This window comes from Rattus norvegicus, chromosome 4 (assembly GCF_021556685.1).
Source record: "Rattus norvegicus strain SHRSP/BbbUtx chromosome 4, alternate assembly SHRSP_T2T, whole genome shotgun sequence".
In the NCBI taxonomy this organism is placed as follows: Eukaryota; Metazoa; Chordata; class Mammalia; order Rodentia; family Muridae; genus Rattus; species Rattus norvegicus.
The window spans coordinates 181,862,786-181,881,726 of record NC_141537.1 but is presented as its reverse complement, the minus strand read 5'-3'; the positions used below and the strand labels follow the sequence as shown (position 1 = coordinate 181,881,726).

Sequence of the window (18,941 nt, the reverse complement as noted above, 5' to 3'; positions counted from 1 at the left end):
CTGAGGGTCCTGAAGGAGTTCAGCCATGTTCTAATTAGGGGGAGAACAAAGAGCATATCTTGCTACCATCTCAATTCACATATATATTCTCTTCAGCAATTGTCTTGCTTTGGCTTTATGAAGTACACTTGTGAGAAGGAAGGACCAGGGAGACAAAGAAAATGATGCTTTTCTTATAAAGTTATTTGTAATGTTTCTGAGCTTTCCTGTCAAACAAAGGACGTAAGTCCATCCTCCCGTGAGGTGGGAAAATAGCTGGACCATCGATCAAGCCCTTCCAGAGAGAGACTGAATTGCACGTAAACTGGGAAGAATAACCCATGAGTTCTGCTAAAATGCTGGGGGATCTAGTTAGACCTTTATGTGTTACACTAAAAATTATTCCCCCATTATATCGTCCTCTAAAAGAGTTTTTATTGGGAATCTCATCGTAATATCCAACTCACTGGCTTCTAAATAATTTTAGGAAACAATAAATAATCGCTTTTTATGTATCCTTGCCCAAAACGCCATTCGAAATCCCCAGACTTCCCTCCCCACCCCCCATCCTCTGGAGTGCTTGCTTTCTGAGTTCAGCTTTATTTGTCCTGCCCTATTTTAAGCTCTGGGGGCTGTGTTTGGTCCTCTTCTAAAGCTTTGTTTATTTATAGAGTAAAGGAGTCATATGTGTGGAAATAATAACACCTTTGTCAGAAAGCACTGGGATCCAAAGCTCACTTTAAGTGGAGCACACTTCCTGCACTGCAGCAGGCAGAAGCCAGAGGAGAGAGGGCCAAATCGATGCCTTTCCTGAAGCAGAGACCCCCTCCTCAGAAAGTGGCAGTAGGCAAGGCGCAGGCCCTGCTCACTCCTGCAGAATCCCTCAGCTCCTCCATGTCCTGCTCTCTGGCTCCCTCCCACCCTCTAGTATAATGCTCACTAATGGCTCCCGGACCACTCTCTTTTGGGGATCCTGGGACTTGGCCCAGGCAAGACCATGAGAAACTTTTAACAACCTGCTCACTGTCCTTTCAGGTTCTCTGACTGCTTATCTGGAATCTCATTTCATCTTCCCAGCCCTGAGAGTAGGTGGCATTGTCATCACCACTTTCTGGGTGACGAAACTGAGGCCTCAAAGTAGAACCAGCTTCATGGGTAGGTGAAGGCTGAGGTCACCCAGGGACACCCCCAACCCAACAGCTGAGAGGGCACCCCGCATGCGTTAATATTCCGTGATGCTGACTTAACATTTGTGTAGTCCCGACCCCAGGCTAGCTTGGAACTTACCAAGTTCTCCTGCTTAGAAGTCTGCAGTCCTGGAATTATGGCTATAAACTACCACACATGCTTGTAACTTTTTAACAAGAAGCCTCACACCACGCTCTGAGCCTACAGGTCACTTCTCTCATCCTGCCTCAAAAGGTTACGTTGTTTTCCTCAGGTCACTAGGGCTCTTTGCCAGGCCCCAAGAAACCTTGCCCAGTGGACCACTACAAAACAGAATCCATTTTGCATCTACCTGGAGACTCAAAGTCCAGATCAAGGAGCCTACAGTTGGGCTAGAGAGATGGCTCAGTGGTTAAGAGCACTGACTGCTCTTCCAGAGGTCCTGAGTTCAATTCCCAACAACCACATGGTGGCTCACAACCATCTGTCATGGGATCTGATGCCCTTTTCTGGTGTGTCTGAAGACAGTGACTTGTACTCATGTACATAAAATAAATTAATTTTGGGGTTGGGGATTTAGCTCAGTGGTAGAGCGCTTGTCTAGCAAGCGCAAGGCCCTGGGTTCGGTCCTCAGCTCCGAAAAAAAAATAAATTAATTTAAAAACAAACAAACAAACAAACAAACAAGGAGCAGTGCTTTGCCCTCTCTGTATCTTCACATATTCTTTGGGTTGGGATTACCATAATGTCCTCTTCCTCCCCTCTCTTCAAATACAGTCACATCCCACACACTAGAGCTTAGGGTTTCTAGGGCTGCCCATAACAGCCAGTAAGTGGGGAGCCACAAGACATTCCCTGCATGTTTGTTTGCAAATCCAATGTAAGGATGTGTGAGGAGTTTTTATCACCAGAGCAGAAATGAAGGAAGAAGGCACAGAGAGATCTGTTCTTGCTATCCTGATACAAGATACAGGCAACACAGGAAAAGCTTGGGTCTAAGCCCATGCTGATGGGAAAACTTCAGTGCTGAATCTGCTGCTGGACCCATCTGCTTTTCACAACCTACACAGACACAGCTGCCTGCGAAGACAGTCCCTCTACAATTATAGGTTCTTGGGTTGTCTGCCTTTGGAAGATTTCAAAATAGCACAGTTAACTCCGATTTGAGCCGAGGAGGAGGGGGAGGGAACCACCATTGCATTTGTACTCAGAAGCCACACAAAAGCAGCTCTGTGGCCTGAATCCCAAAAGCTGAAGTCTAGCCTCTTTATCTCACGTTCAGCTGGCTCTGAGCTGCAAGCAGGGAGCAGGGGGCGTCGAGTTTGCTGAGACAGCCAGGGATTAAGGTAGCTCTTTGAAATGATAAGACAGGAAACGCATTTCCAGTCTGGACGTGGACAGTGTTTAAATGAAGTCTGGGAATGTTCCGGTACCAGGTGGCAAGGAGGGGAGAGCATGGATGTGTTCTTGAGGGACAAGCGAACAGAGAAGGCATTTTCTCTGCTTTCCCTGGAGGGACAGGGGGTTGAGGAAGTGGCTTACCTGTCAAATTACTTCAGGTCTGCAGACGTCCATGTCTTTTTAGCACCCTCATGTTTCCCAGTCCCACTCTGACACTCAAATTCGGGACCAGCAGTGGTAATGAGTGTTCTTCATATGTCAAAGATGGCATAGAATTTTCATTTGTGTTTGTTTATTGCGGTAAAAATTAAAAAAGCAGAGGAACTAGTTCCCTCACGTTCCCACTCTGTGGGAGCCATATGCTCCGGCTGTCTAGCCTGGGAACTTTGCTCACATCCCCTGTAGCCCAGTAAGATCAAAGTTCTAGAAACTTGTAGTTTAACAACTAGATTTATATGTTAAATTCTCAATATACAATACATCCACAGAATAAATTACTGCTAATTAATAAAAATAGAAACCGCCCACCTACACAAGATAAAATTGACCTAGACCACTAGATCAGACTCCTCCTCCTGTGTCTCCATCTTCCTCCTGGCTCCTCCTCCTCCTCTCTCCTTCCTAGACTTTTCCCCGCCTACCCTTCCTTCTTATCCAATGATAGGCTTCGCCTTATCCTGGACCCGCCCCGCTGCAAAATGACATCATCCTACATTTGTTTTCAAATGATTACAATGTGATCTCTTATAATTCACTATTGTAAAAATGTTCTGCTAGGAGCTGGAACAATGGCTCAGTGTTTCAAAGCACAAACTGCTCTTGTAGAGGACCTGGATTAAGTTCCCAGCACCCGCGTGGAGGCTCACGACTACCTGTAACTCTGGTTCTGTGATCTGGTGCCCTCTTCTGGCTCTGTGGGTAATGCATGCACATAGAACACATATACACATATAGGCAAACACATGTAACTTTTTAAAGATTCTTTTATGATTAAAAAAAATATGTTTTAGTGGGGGAAACCAGACTATATCTTCCTGGGCTGATCAATAAATAGCACTGATGAGGAGCAGATGGGATTTGCTCACCTCCAGAGACAATACATACATACATACATATATGCATATATATATGTATATATATATATATGTATATATGTATATATATATCCTATGGAAGGAAAAGTGTGGCATATGCAGTTTAAAGTGATCCAGCAATCTATTGAGAAACACATTGAATGTGGCAGGGGATTATTTCGTGACTCTGAATAGAGGAGAGCTTTTTTTTTTTGTCATTTATTTTTGCAAATTTTCTGTTTGATATTGACTGTGAGTGAAGTGTAGTGTCTTCGGGGACCAGAAGAGGACATCAGATACCTCTGGACCTGGAGTTCCAAGGGGATGCCTGTAGGCTATCGGGATCCAAGCCCTCTTACCCTTGATAACACAGCAAGCAGTCTGAAGAGCTAAACTATCTCCCTAGCCCCTTAGCACTGCTGCACCTGTAAAACCTTCCCACTTTTCTGCCCTGCTTTGTGTTTCTGGGGGGTGGGGGAAGGAAAAGGAAAAGAAAAACGAACACTGATGACTAGCCCCCGTGACGTAACCGACATAGGTATCTTATAGACCCCGAGAAATAGATGCTCAGAGCAAGTGCACGTGCATGCGTGGGCTGCTCTCAGAATGGAACCATAAAGAGGATGTTGGAAATACGGTTGAGATGGCGGAGAACTTAATGCAATGCCTGTATGGCTTCAGCAGATTCCCTCTCAGTGCTGGTGCCTAGGTGACTCTTCAGAAATGTGCCCTGTGTTGGCCAGGCCTACGATTCCCACAGAAGGGGACTGTATCAGTTATGTTAGCTTACAGGTGATTCCAGTAGGCTCCTCCCAGGTAGCTAGCAATGGCTTACGTCACCACCTGCTACCTCCAGGTGCTTCAGCTGTGGGTTGCCCCACCACTCCAGCTCGCTCTCTCGCTGTTCCCACGCATTCCCTGCCGGTCTCTCTCCCCGCTTTCTGCCCTCTTCTGCGTCCATCCTCTTCTCTGTCCTCATAGCTCTGCTCCTATCTGTCTGCCTTTTCAGGTGTCTACTTGGCTGCCTCTACCCCTTCTCCGAGTCTTCACTCCCTTCCCTTCCCTTCCCCAAATAGACCGAACCCCCAGACCAGACCTGTTTCGTGGCGAAATTACTCAGGGTCGCACATGGCAAGAGTCCACCAGGTAGCCCCTTGCCATGTTACATTTCATAAGAGTAACTAAATACCTGAGGGGAAAAAGAACAATCCGGCTTACAGCCCGAGGGGATTCAGTCCATCAAGGTGGGGACCTCGTGGCAGCAGGAAGAGGAAGCAGTTGGTCACGTGGCCTCTGCTGTCAGAAATTGAAACAGACGGATGCTGGTACCCTGCTCACTTCCCTGCCCCCACTCTCATTCCATTTAAGCTCCCGCCCATTGGATGATACCACCTCCATTTGTGATGAGTGCTTTCGTCCTCAGTTCCACATCTCTGAACCCCAGAGGGGTGTGCACTCAATCTCCTACGTGAGTAAATCCTCTCGGGTTGTCACTGAGGATCAGACCTCAGAGGGATCTGGGGTAAGGCAGCTTCTTGACCCAGAGTCAGGGAGGGAGGACCCTCAGTCTCTGCAGCCAACACTATGGGCAAGCAGGGAAGGCACTGCCTTCCACAGGGGGAGATTAGATGACTCCACCAAACACACAGCTAGGGTCAGAGATTACCTCTAACCCAACTCAGAATCCAAGCTCAAAGCGCTTATCACTACAGCACACTTTCATCACTCAAAGCATGGCACGCAGAGGCTTGCGAACACTCATCTCTCCTCAGAGACCAAGCCAAGCACATACTCATACAATGATTCAGACATTTTTAGATAACAATGTGAAACAGTGCTGGGCTCAGCAGACCACGGCATTAAAAGATCTGGAACAAAAAGATCTGGAACAGACCGGACCCAACCAACCAAGACCAGCTAACAACTCTAACCACTCTTGATATTATGGTCCCTCACGAAGTTTCCCTCACTCCGTAGAATTCTGGCTTCATGTCCAGCTTTCCAGGGTGAGATGCTGACAAACTGAAAATAAAGAATAACACTTACATTTCAAGGATAATCTTCCCTTAGAAACAAAATTCTCAGCTTTGTCAAAGTCCCAAGGAAAACATCTTTGAAGTCAGTGCGATACTAACTTACCCTTTTTTTTTTCTTTTTTCTTTTTTTCAGAGCTGGGGACCGAACCCAGGGCCTTGCACTTGGTAGGCAAGCGCTCTACCACTGAGCTAAATCCCCGACCCTCTAACTTACCCTTTAAGGCTCTCTTCTTAAAACTATATTCCTTTATTTGGGCTGTTTAATTATCACAAGGCTTTGAGCTTCATGTGAACTACTTTACCTCAAAACCTCCTTTTAGCATATAGGTAAATCATTTGGGATTGGATCCAGTAGTAAGAACTTACCTAGGAATTATAAAATACATTCACCAACTTCTGCGTCCAATCTGGTCTGAACAGGCCTTTTATCTACAACCAAGCTTTTATCCTTGACTTTAAAAAAATATACCATGAGGGTGCTCAGTGGTTAAGAGCACTGACTGCTCTCCCAGAGGTCCTGAGTTCAATTCTCAGTAACTACATTGTGGCTCACTACCAGCTATAATGGGATCTTCTGGTGTGAGATATATATATATATATATATATATATATATATATATATATATATATATATAAAATGTTCATTGTTCTCAGAGGTTTTTGTTTGTTTGTTTGTTTGTTTTTTCTTTTTTTCGGAACTGGGGACCGAACCCAGGGCCTTGCGGTTGCTAGGCAAGCACTCTACCTCTGAGCCAAATCCCCAACCCCGTTCTCAGAGGTTTTATTTGTGTGTGTGTATCCTGGAAATTCCCTCTTACCCACACCAGCTAGGTCCCCTCCCCCAAGAAGTCGCTCACCTCCTGATTAGCCTTATGTGCTTCATGCTAATCCGTAATCCAGTTAGCTTTTGTCTGTAACAGCATGGTAGCAGTTTAAACTCTAGATCATAAAAACCGTCTGAGGGATTTGTTAAAATAGAGACTTGGAAGGATCAGGACTTTTGGACGCAGAGCTAGATAAGTGGGTAATGAAGTGGTTCTCTCTGGAATTCTGTGATAGCTGGTTCCAGCACTACACAAACCAATTACATCTACCACAACCAGTAAGGTTTTTATAGCTGTAGAACACCAGCATAAAAGTGGCGTTGGGGGCTTGTGGGACGGCTCAGGAAGTAAAAGCACTTGCCACACTGCATGCCTGATGACCCGAGTTTGGTCCCCAGAATCCACGAAATACTGGATGAGAGAGGCACACATCTGAGACCCCGGCACTCCTTCATGGAGATGGGCAGCAAAGACAGGAAAATCGCCAGAAGGCTTACTGGCTAGCTACCAGCTAGTGTTCATTACACACAACAGCAGAAACAACGAGAGATGTTCCATCAACAAAATGGAAGGACAGCCAACTCCCCAGGCTGGTCCTGTGACCTTCACATGTATGCCGTGAGGTGTGCACACACACATACACATTCACACACACACACACACACACACACACACTTGCATATACACGCTAACTGTTTATGATAACATATGGAGTTTTCCAGCACTGTGTGCACATTGGCAATCTATGCAAGCGGGAACAGACTGGATTTTGCAGCAGGGACCCATGTGTTTATATAAAAGTGACAACAGGAGTGTGAAGAACAGTGCCTCAGCTAGGAAGCTTCCTATGATTAGCGGTGGCTGGAATGTGAACTCAAGAATTCAATGATGGGATTGCAAGTTATCTCAGAGATGTAAACCAAGCATGGTGGTACACGTCTGAGGTTCTAAGTTGGAGGTACAGAGGCAGGAGGACACTAGCCTGGTCTCCGTATCACAGGCCAGCCAGGACTGCATAGTGAGATTCTGTTTTGAAATACAATCAATCAATCAATAAATAAATTCAAACGAATAAACAAACCAGAAAAAAACTTTCAATTTTTACTGCTGTTTTTTGTTTGTTTTTTGTTTCTGATGATTTTCCTGTTCTTGCCATGAAAATGCCTATGGTTCAATTCAGGTGTCCGGATTCATCCTCACTCTGCTCTCTCCCTGTTTGCCTTCCGCATTCCACAGCTTTCTGCCCGTTCGCCTTCCACTCCTTCATCTATTACACAGCTAACTGCCATGAAGCCCGTGTTCCCACGTTTACTGGTTCACTGCTCCCTCTTCCTGCCCACCCAGACCACGGAAGGGGTCATTTGCCTTTTCAGACAGAACCCAAGGCCGGCTGGTCTCTGATTCGGTGTGAAGTAGAAAATGACTTTGAACTTCTGATCCTCCTGCCCCGCCTGCTAAGTGCTGTGCTTGCAGGCGTGCACCGCCATGTCTGTCTGCTTTTACGTGTGCCTAGAGACATGCACCACCATGCCAGGCTTTGTGCCATGCTAAGGACTGAGGCCAGGGCTTAGAGCATGCTCTGAGACGGCCCACCAACCGAGTTGTATCCCAGCCCGGCTTACACTCCGCCCTCCTGCCCACTCCATTACAATTCTGTAAGTCTTGCACAGCTTGGCTAGGATTATTTCCTCATTACCTGTGTCTAGGTATGAAACACTCAAACTTCCCCATGTCAGTCAGAATTCTTTTGACTGTGAGCAACAGAACCAGATCTGGCAGGTTTAGGCAGAAAAATAGAATGGACTTTCTCTCAAAAACCTAAATTCCAAATATCTTGTTTCTTCATATAGATTTTCTTAAAACTCCCAGAAAATGTCTGACACAACACAGTGTGCCTCCTCTCTCTCTCTCTCTCTCTCTCTCTCTCTCTCTCTCTCTCTCTCTCTCTCTCTCTCTCTCTCTCTCTCTCTCTCTCTCTCTCTCTCTCTCCATGCAAGCATGTATGTTTATGAGTGTGCCTGTGCTTGCCGCCGCCTCTTATCGCTTTCAAAGGTTGTCGATAGGAGAAATGAACACTTTGAGAAATGCCTCGACTGCCCTCAAGCCCTAGTTCAGGGAGGAAAGGAATTCTTCCAAGACCCCAGGGTTCAAGACAGCGAGAGTAGGAGCAGTAGGGAGCTAGTGCATGATTGTCCGGAAGTGTCAGGGTGGGAAGAGAAAGCCTGGGACCGGAAGTGATGAAAGCAGTGGTTGTAGGAGCTCAGCCTCCCAGCACACACCTAAAACCTCAGCACTTCGGAGACTAGGGCAAGAGATCATAGCCTCGAGACTAGCCTCCCCAACACAGCAGCAAGATCCTAACTGATTAAATCCCTTTCATTTTTTCTTTGATTTAGTAATTTTCATATAATAACGATACCCTTTATAGAATACTGAGTGGTGTCATTTGAAAAACAAGCTAGGGGTTGGGGATTTAGCTCAGCGGTAGAGCGCTTGCCTAGCAAGCGCAAGGCCCTGGGTTCGGTCCCCAGCTCTGAAAAAAAAGAAGAAAAAAAAAGAAAAAGAAAAAGAAAAACAAGCTAACTGCTAAACTATAGGAACATGTTTTATTGCAGAGGAAGAGAGTCAGTTATCAGTAACTTAGGATCTTTAGGACGGTAACAAGTCTTCCGCTTCCAAATTCAAGAAAGGCGCCATCATCTCCCGAAGATCCCACATGGTACGGTGCCCCAGCACGCTGGGCAGCACCCTTTCGAAGAGGAAGGTGGCGTCCACAAACAGTATGTAACACGACAGTCCAGTGATGGTGACCACGTAGACCATGACGAGCAGCTTCACTGCGTGCTTCCTACAGTAAAGAAGACATGAGTGTTTAGACCCAGATCAGCGCCTCATCGAAGGTGTGGACCCTCCATCCCCGCAGCTCCACCCTCTGCCTACAGCCACCTGTGACCCCAATCACGCCTGTAAAAGGCAGAAACAGCGCATGCGCATCCCCAAGTCGGGTCGGTCATTTTAGCTGTTTTTGTACCCTCAGATATACCCGCATTTGTTTGTATGCTACTCCAGAATCACCAGTTTTGATTGACTTTTAAAGACGTATTAATTTTCTATCAAGTGAATGAAACTATAGCTGCGATATCTAAAGAGTGCACAGTCATTGAGCACACGAAGACGTGCAGCGGCGTATAAAATTTACTTTATGCCATGCACTGCCCACCAGAGTGGGTATAAAGTAGCTTCTAATGAACGATTCCATTATGGCTCTCTTGATGAGGTTGCTGACCATATATATACACCATACCTTCTCTGACGAGATGCCTAAGTCCTTTGCCTATTATAAAGTCTGGGTTGTATTTTGTTTTCTGGCACTATAAAAAGTTCCTTATATATTAAGGATACTAAATCCTTAATTTTCAGAATTCTGAAAAAAGATATATGTGTGTATGTACATAATATAAATATATATATGCCTACATATGCATGTATATATGTATGTATATGTATGTAAGAGACAGTATTGGTTCAAGACACTTAAGACCAAGGGGTATTTGTCTTGGGGGACAAAGGACAGCCTCTGGATAGAGACAGAGGTGACCCATGGTAAAACGGCAGCTTTAAAGGTAGAAGGGGAAACCCCACAATAGGATGAGGTGTTCAATTTTAAATCGGGCATGTTAACTAGGTGAGCCAAAGGGGACTTTTCATTGCTGGACTTTGATACTTTGTAGCTGCACCTTGCTGTTGGCCTCAGGAGGAAGTGGCCATATAAGGGAAGGGACCTTGCTGGCTGGCTTTAGGAATTTAACCTAGCAGTTTAGCAAGACAGGGGGAATGGGGACGGAGGGGAAGGCCTGCCCGAGCTATGTTTTCAATACTTGGGCTGGCTATGTGTGTGGGGTGGGGTGGGGGGGTGGGGGGGGAATGTCAGAGTACAACTTTGGGAGCTAGGTCTCTCCTTCCCCTTTGCCGAGGCAGGGTCTCCCTTGTTTCTGTGTTGTGTGACAAAAAGATTTCCTGAGGAGAGTTAACACACGAGTCTATACCCCCTAGAGAGGGAGCCCACAACAGACCAAAGTACAAATACCACCAAAGTCCAACTTGGTGAATCATGAGTTTTACTGGAGTTCCTTACAGGAATATGTGTGAGGGGTCACTTACAGGATCAGAAATGACTCAAAGACAGCTGCATCACCAAAGACCACTCCAGCACAGGTTGAGGGCTCACAAAGCTGGGGACCTGGAGCACACTGCACAGCCTATAGGCAGCTCAACAGGCTGGAGAGTGTCCTTCCCAGGTACCACAACTGGACTAAACCTCTTCCAGTCAGCTCAGCTGGTTTCTGCTTCTTTCAGGCAGCTGGCCTCATCTCAGTCTTTCTTGCAGTCCAACTTCCTTCCTTTTGAGGGCACTCTCAGTCATTATTGGTTACTATAGCTAGGTGGGATCTAGTGAGTCTGGTCAGTTTCAGGGACTTCCTGAAGCTATTTTGAGTTGATTACCTTCCTGTTTAAGGAGCTTCCTGCAGGGTGGAAACTGTCACACACATTCTGCAAAGCTGATTGTTGCAGGCCAGGTGATCATAAGTTTCAGGGACATCTTCTGTCCTTGACTACCAACCTTGCTGTGGGAATGCCTGAACTGCAGGTGCATGCCACTGAAACTGGTTTGTTATGTGGGTTTGACCTGAGGATCAAATTCAGGTCATCATGATTCAGTAGAAAATACTTCCAGGTGTGGTGGCGCACACCTTTAATCCCAGTACTTGGGAAGCAAAGGCAGGCAGATCTCTGTGAGTTTGAGGCCAGCCTGGTCTACAAAGCAAGCTCAGGACACCCAGGGCTACACCGAGAAACTGTCTCGAAAGAAAAAAAGGGGGGGAGGGGAGAAAACACCTCTCCCAATCTGATCCCTGACAATTTTCTACCTACTGACTCTATGGAGATGAATATTCTATTTTAACTGGCCTCACTCTGGTTTTGAGCATGGTATAGATCCCAAAATGATGGAGACAAGATCCCAGTTCTATAAATTATTCAGAAGAAACAACAGAGTTAAAACAATTGAACTACAATATGATGTTGGCTCGGGGCAGGATGATGTGGAAGGCACAGGGACACACATGCTGCTGATACAACTTTGAAACAAAAAGAGAGTTTTAAACAACAGTGCTCCAGAAAAGAGGTTGCTTAAGATTCTCTCTGGGTTGGTGGCTGGAAATGAAGCCTCGGAGATCTTTTCTTGGAGAAAGTACTATTTCTCTAAGATGGTAGGTCAGCTCCATAAAGGGATCCAAGGACTCAGAAACTGTGTCCAGGATGGTGACACATTTCAACAATATAGCACAGAGCTCCAGGCTGACACAGCTACCCTGAGCTACATGCCTGCCCCAAAGAGAAGATTCAAATCAGAGCTCCAGGCTGACACAGTCACCCTGAGCTACATGCCTGCCCCAAAGAGAAGATTCAAATCAGAGCTCCATCAGTATGTCTCCAATATTGTATGAGGAAGAGGTTCTTAGACCTAGAGAACTCTGTTGTTTCCTCACAAAATCTCAAACCTTTAATTTTACCAATGAAGATTCAAGCACCAGAGACTGGGGTGAAAGCCTCCTGGCTCAGAGAGGCTGAGAAAGCACCCGGCTGACCTTTTTTCTCAGCTGACGCCCCACCTAGATCCCCCCTCAGTCAGTTGTCTCCATAAAACCTTCCTCCTTCAAACTCAATGTCCCTCCCTTCTACATCCTATGTATCTCTCTATTCATCCTCCTTACTCCTTCTCTATGGTTTTTTTTCCTTAATAATCCCATGTCCACTCCCTGTCAACTGGTTGCTTGCTCTACCTCTTGACTTTCTTTAATCCTGTTCACAATATTCAGGCAGAAAGCTCTTGGATTAAAGATGTGTGCTGGGGCTAGAGAGGTGACTCCGAGGATAAGAGCACTGACTGCTCTTCCAGAGGTCCTGAGTTCAATTCCCAGCAACCACGTGGTGGCTCACAACCATCTGTAATGAGATCTGATGCCCTCTTCTGGTGTGTCTGAAGACAGCTACAGTGTACTTACATATAACAAATAAATAAATCTTTAAAAAAAATAAAGATGTACGCCGAGACTGAGCCACATCACAACTAGAAACAGCTTTCTTCCAGTAAATAACACAATCCTGGGGTTCACAGTGTGATCAGATATCCTGCAACAGAACTCTGTGTCCTACCACAGGGACACTTGTATATCCATTTTTTAATTGCTATTCTATCTACGGTAGCAAGGAAATAGAACCAGCCTAGATGTCTGTCCATCAACAGATAAATGGGTAATGAGAATGTGGCTCATAGACACTATGGACATTAAATGAAAAAGAAAAATGAAATTACGAAATCTGCAGGAAAAGCAGATGAACTGAGAATACGTAGTATTGAGCAGGGTCATGTCATTTCAGAAAGAAAGAAAAAAGTCCTCTCACATGCAGACCCCTGCCTGTACTGTATACACGCTTATGTGTAAACATCTATAAACACGGGACTGTATAGCGTTTAGAAAGGGTAATATTGGAGATGAGGAAGGAGTAAATTCAGTGAAGGCCGTGAGCGATGAAAAAGTATAGAAAGTTAATTGTTTTTCTAGTTTCGACTCCGTCATGGTTTTGTTCTTTCCTGTGGTTAGTAAGTGACTAGAAATATAGTTCATAGTGAGCTGTAAGCACTAAGCCACACAGCCTCAGAGCGCTGGTCTGACTGCACGGGAACTCTCCAAGATGCAAGGGTTTGGGAATGTGTGTGTCCGAATGGCTACCTTAATCTGGCTGTGTCAAAGCTTTAGTTGTGAGTTCTTAACAGTAAAGTAATTTCACTTTGTTATTTGTTTGTTTATATATTTGGGTTTTTGAGACAGGGTTTCTCTGTGTAGCCCTGGCTGTCCTGGAACTGGCTCTGTAGACCATGCTTGCCTTGAACTAGTAAAGATCCACCTGCCTCTGCCTCCCAAGTGCTGGAATTCAAGGCTTGTGCGAGCATCTCACGGGGCAGATTTCATTGTTTAAGGAAGGAGGGTGAGGGGGAGCGATCTTGTCTAGTTGTCAAGTCTGTTTGATAAGTCTTTTTCTTTGGTGGGGGTGATGACCAAAGCCTTTAGTTCCCAGCATCTGTGTTGTCCTGGTTACGGTTTTATTGCTGTGAAGAGACACAGTGATCAGGGCAACTCTCCTAAAGGAAAACATTTCGCTGGGGCCGGCGTACAATTTCAGAGGTTCAGTCTATTATCATCTTGGCGGGAAGCATGGCAGTGTGCCGGCAGACGTGGTGCTAGAGAAGGAGCTGAGAGTTTTGCATCTTGATCCACAAGCAGCAGGGAGACTGTGAGCCACACTGGGTGTAGCTTGAGCATAGGAGACCTCAAAGCTGGCTCGCACAGTGGCTCACTTCACCTACTGCAACAAGGCCACACCCCCTAATAGTGCCACTCCCTAGTGTCAAGCATTCAGAAGCATGAGTCTATGAGGGCCAAACCTATTCAAACCACCACACATGTGATGATGGTTCGCAACCACCTGGGACTCCAATTATAGGGGATCTGACAACCCTTCTAACCTCCCTAGGTATCAGACATGCATACGGTATACATACAGACAGGCAGACAGGCAGACAGACAGACACCCCTACACATAACATAAGTAAGTGCAACCCATTTTTACATTTTATGAAAGGATGTAGACAGATGAGAACTGGAGTTTTGCTCAGTGATAAAACACTTGCCTACCTCATGTGAGGCCCTGAGTTCAGCCCCTTACACTGCACACATCTAAAAGTGATTTAGAAAGATATTGGGGCTGGAGAGATGGCTCAGCGGTTAGGAGCACAGACTGCTCTTTCTGAGATCCTGAGTTCAATTCCCAGCAGCCACACGGTGGCTCACATCCATCTGTAATGGGATCCAATGCCCTCTTCTGGTGTGTCTGAAGACATCGACAGTGTACTCATATAAATAAATAAATGTTAAAAAAACAAGTAAAAAAGATATTGTATAAAGGTAAAATGTATGTAAGGAGGAGATTTATCTAAGGTAATAAGGAAGCTGCCTATATACTTATTAATACAATAGGTGTATAGCTAAAACAAGAAAAGTCCTATCACTTCAATTAACAGACTTACAAAGGAAAATAACATGTTAGTCAACAGTCAGTCTTAAAGCGGTTCACATGTTCAGAAGCTACACACACATACCACCTCACTATGTAAACCAGTCTGGCCTCGAACTCAGATCTACCTGCCTTTGCCCCTGGAGGGCAGAGATTAAAGCTGTGTGCCACTTCTCCTGACCACGTCTGATAAATTTGTCCAGCCCATGCCAGCCCCATCTTCTTTCTCACCACACTGCACTGCAGGGAGGAGAGGGTGACCCTGACGGGCTTGGAGAAGCCTCGAGAATAAAGGGTTCTTCATGCTCCATGGCCACGTCTTCAGAACTGTGGGAGTCTGTCTCTGATCCTTGCTTGTAGTGCATCTCCAGCTTAGTGTTCAAGACATTTATTTCCTTATGAAAGCTCTGGGGAGAAAATTCAAAGAGCGATCAACTACCTTTTCTTAATAAAAACAACAACAACAAAAGAATTCTTGATGTCTCCCAGTCTCACTGTGGGTGACAGAGGACATTTTCCCTCTGTGACGCCTCAGGTGGCCATCGGCAGGTGCATATCCAGTGACGTACACACAGCTTGGGAAAAGAGAGGAGCCCACGTGTTAGCTTCTATCTACTGGAATGCCCCCTCCCTTGTCCTGGATCTGTCCAGTCAGTCTGACCATCTTTGCCACACATACATACGCAGTGATGCACACCAGCACTGTTCTAGGATACAGTGGTGCACATAGATCGTTATGTGCAGTTACAGGTACCTGTACAAGGCTTGTGAATAGTGCATGACTAAACATCCATGTACATTAGAGCGAGAGACGTGCAAAGGAGGGTGGCTGAGGATCATGTCCCCAGTGAAGACCTCTGGTTGGGGGGATAAGTAACCCTTCCATTCATTGTTTCTGCTACACATTCACATTTCCCTCCTCGTCTAAGGTGTTGGGGGAACAAACTCAAAGACGAACTCGTTTCTTTGGATAAGAGACAGGAGAGGTCTGAGGAAGGGCTGACATATTCACTGAGCCTTGCAGAGCACAGAGCAAGTAAAACGGATCAAGCTCCAGATGAGTTTGGGACGAGACAGCTCTGAAACTGTCACGTGTTCTTTTCGCCCAAAGCAGAAGCCCAAGAGAAAGAAAGGAAGATATGCAACTAGCCAGAGACCAGAACGAGGTGTCGATTAGCTTCTTGGGAACCCAGACAACCTGCTTGGGTAGGTGGACCTAGAGCGCCTCACCTCTATCCGTTCCACGAGCTTCTCCTTTAGTTCACGGGCTTCTTTGCAAGCATCAACCTAAAAAGATACCCACAGGTCTGAGTAGACTGACAAGGGTGTCCTTCTGGTTGACAGAATAAAATCTTTCATTTTTGCACCACGCACAAAGTGGCTGCGCTGAGTGAGATAAACTGTTTACTCGTGAAAAGAGTTCCCTTCAGAGTTGATTTCTGGGTCTGTGGATGCGGCTGAGTGGTGGAGTGCTTGCCTAACATGCGTGCTGGGCCCTGCACTCCATCCTCAGCAAACAAACAGCGGTGAACAAACACAAGGCAAACTGCCTATGGACCTCATATTGCAAGAAAAATAGCCAGCAGCAACACAGGTTACTACCAGTTCTTTATAGGCTGTTTCTCACAGCATGGTGGTGCTTGCCTTTAATCCCAGCATGCTAGAGGCAGAGGCAGGCAAATCTTGAGTTCAAGGCCAGCTAGGACTACATAGTGAAATCGTATTTCAAAAACAAACAAACAAACATTAATTAATTAATTAATTAATAGGAATGAAAGGCAGAGACAAGAGAGTGGCGGAGCAAATTGGTTAGCTAGAACCTGCCAGAATTAGAGCACATTGTACCAGTGAGAGACCCTGCCTCACTGATAAAATGTAAAATGGAGACCAACTTAAAGAAAAATGCCTGATATCGACTTCTGGCCTTATGCACATGCGCACTTACATACAAAAAAGATGAATGGACAAATGTATATCAGCCCCTTGGTGTAAGCCATTCTTTTCTGTTTGTTATTCCTCTTACAGAGTGCTGAAGAGATGGCTCAACAGTTAAGGGTGCTAGCGGCTCTTAGAAGAGGACTTGGTCTCAGTTCTCAGCATTCACACGGTGGCTCACAAGCATCTGGAACTCCGGTTCCAGGGACTCCATTGCCCTCTTCTGGCTTCCATGGGTACTGCATATGTGGGGTTCATAGACGCGCATGCTAGTAAAAGCATCCACATACATATTATGGAAAACAAAAATCTTCCACCAAGAGAGAAGCTGGAGAAAAAGTAAGTTTCTGGGAAAATAGGGAGGTATTTCTCTTAAATAGGTAAACATTTCTAAGGTATAAACATAAGATCCCATCATATCATATCAGATTGAATATCTGGGCGGAGTGACTCGCTGAGAGAGGACCTCTTCCATTTGCTTCCCGTGTCTGCATCGGGTTATCTGGGAGAGAATACCTTATCTTGTCTTGATTCTTAAGCACTGACAGGAGCAGGCAGAGGCCTTTCATTCTTTCTTCCCTTTTAAATTGTTTTTTAAAAGACAGGGTCTCGAATATTCCAGGCTGGTCTCCAAGGACAAACTTGAATTCATAGCCTCCCAGCCTTTACCTCCCAAATGTTGGGATTACAGGTGTGTGCCACCAGGCCTGTTATGAGTAGTTGGTCAACCCAGGCCCTGTTTGCCCATTGCTGATCCATGTTCCTAGCCCCAGGACTGAGTTTTTGAGGCTCAGTTTCTCAAGGTAAAACACTCATTGACAAAAATCCCAACTGCCCCAGAAACCAAGGCTGGTAAGTTGAGACGTCTTGAGCTGTGTGGTGGTGACAGAGGAGGAGCAAGATGACATCTCACCGGCACAGAGAATTCCCAAGAAAACTGACCTGTCAAAAAGCTGACTTAGGGCTGGAGAGATGGCTCAGTGGTTAAGAGCACCCGACTACTCTTCCAGAGGTCCTGAGTTCAATTCCCAGCAACCACATGGTGGCTCACAACCATCTGTAAAGAGATCCGATGCCCTCTTCTGGTGTGTCTGAAGACAGCTACAGTGTACTTATATGTAATAAATGAATAAAAAAAATCTTAAAAAATATATAAAAAAGGCTGACTTAAGGCAAGGTGCACCTGATGACATCACTCAGTACGGAAAAAAATGCAAATAGAATTTAGAGCCGTGGTTCTCACCATGTGGGTCACAACCCCTTTGGGGATTGGATGACCCTTTCACAGGGGTCACATATCAGAAACCCTGCATATCAAATGTTTATATTACAACTCACAACACTAGCAGAGTTACAGTTATGGAGTAGCAATGAAAATAATTTTATGGTTGGAGGGGAGGTCCACAACACCAGGGCTGTATTAAAGGTCACCACAACACCAGGCTATATTAAATGGCCATGGTGTTAGGAAGACTGAGAACTGCTCATTTAGGCAAACACAAATACACAAAAATGTTCATTGTGCTTGTCTTTGAGGATCCAGGTTCTTCTTCTTTTGAGTGTGTATTGGTTTTGTTTGTTTGTTTGAGACAGGGTCTCTGTACATAGCCTGGCTGTCCTGGAACTCACCACGTAGATTAGACTGGCCTCGGACTCACAGAGATCCCCTGCCTCTGACTCTTGTGTGCTGGGATTAAAGGTCTGTGACCACACTTGGCTGTTTTAATTGTCCAAATAAGTATGTGTTACTTGTGTTGGAAGGAGAAACACATACATATAGTATGTGATACATTGTGTGATATTAATATAAATGGGAAAGGAAGAGCAAAAGTGGGTTTTTACTTCTCTTTTTACTTTCTATTACATCGGATTATTTGAAGCAGGCAGCATTCATGCTGGGAAATGTGTTGGGGTTGGAGGAGAGTACGTAGGAGTCTGTTCTCTCCTCCCATTGTGTGGGTTCTGAGGATCAAACTCAGGTTGTCAGGTTTGGCAGCAAGAACCTATACCCACTGAGTCCTCTTGCTGGCCTGAGACTGGCTCTTTTAATTCCTGTGTGTGTGTGTGTGTGGGAGTGTCCGTGTGGTACGTGTGGGTGTGTGGTCTGTGTCTGTGTGTGTGGTGTGTGGCGTGTGTGTGTGTGTGTGTGTGTGTGTGTGTGTGGTGTGGCATGTGTGTGTGTGTGTGTGTGTGGTGTGGTGTGGTGTGTATGTGTGGTGTGGTGTGTGTGTGTGTGTGGTGTGTGATGTGTGTCTCTATGTATGTATGGTGTGTGGTATGTGTGTGTATGTGTGGTATGGTGTATGTGTGTGTGTGTGGTGTGGTGTGTGTGTGTGGTGTATGGGGTGTGTGTGTGTGTGTAGGGGGTGTGTGTGTGTGGTGCATGGTGT

At 45.6% G+C, this 18,941-nt stretch overlaps 2 protein-coding genes across 6 annotated transcripts in view; both read right to left on the bottom strand.

Moving 5' to 3' along the window:
- The window catches only part of Ppfibp1 (PPFIB scaffold protein 1), a 156,397-nt gene extending 151,501 nt beyond the window's left edge, over positions 1-4,896 (bottom strand). For both annotated transcript variants that reach the window (XM_087657834.1, XM_087657809.1), the window contains exon 1: positions 4,810-4,896. The gene's annotated coding sequence lies outside the window, so the exon portion shown is untranslated. The remainder of the gene's footprint in view (positions 1-4,809) is intronic.
- Positions 4,897-9,060: 4,164 nt separating this feature from the next.
- Positions 9,061-18,941, bottom strand: part of Smco2 (single-pass membrane protein with coiled-coil domains 2) — a 30,214-nt gene continuing 20,333 nt past the window's right edge. Inside the window, exons 8-10 of one of the 4 annotated variants that reach the window (NM_001431938.1) lie at positions 15,847-15,903; positions 14,848-15,023; positions 9,061-9,328 (exon numbers count right to left, since the gene is read on the bottom strand). In NM_001431938.1, coding sequence (NP_001418867.1) covers positions 9,130-9,328; positions 14,848-15,023; positions 15,847-15,903 — 432 coding nt within the window. In that variant the 3' untranslated portion in view covers positions 9,061-9,129. The remainder of the gene's footprint in view (positions 9,329-14,847; positions 15,024-15,846; positions 15,904-18,941) is intronic. The other 3 variants (XM_087655419.1, NM_001431937.1, NM_001431936.1) reach the window with 3 other exon arrangements.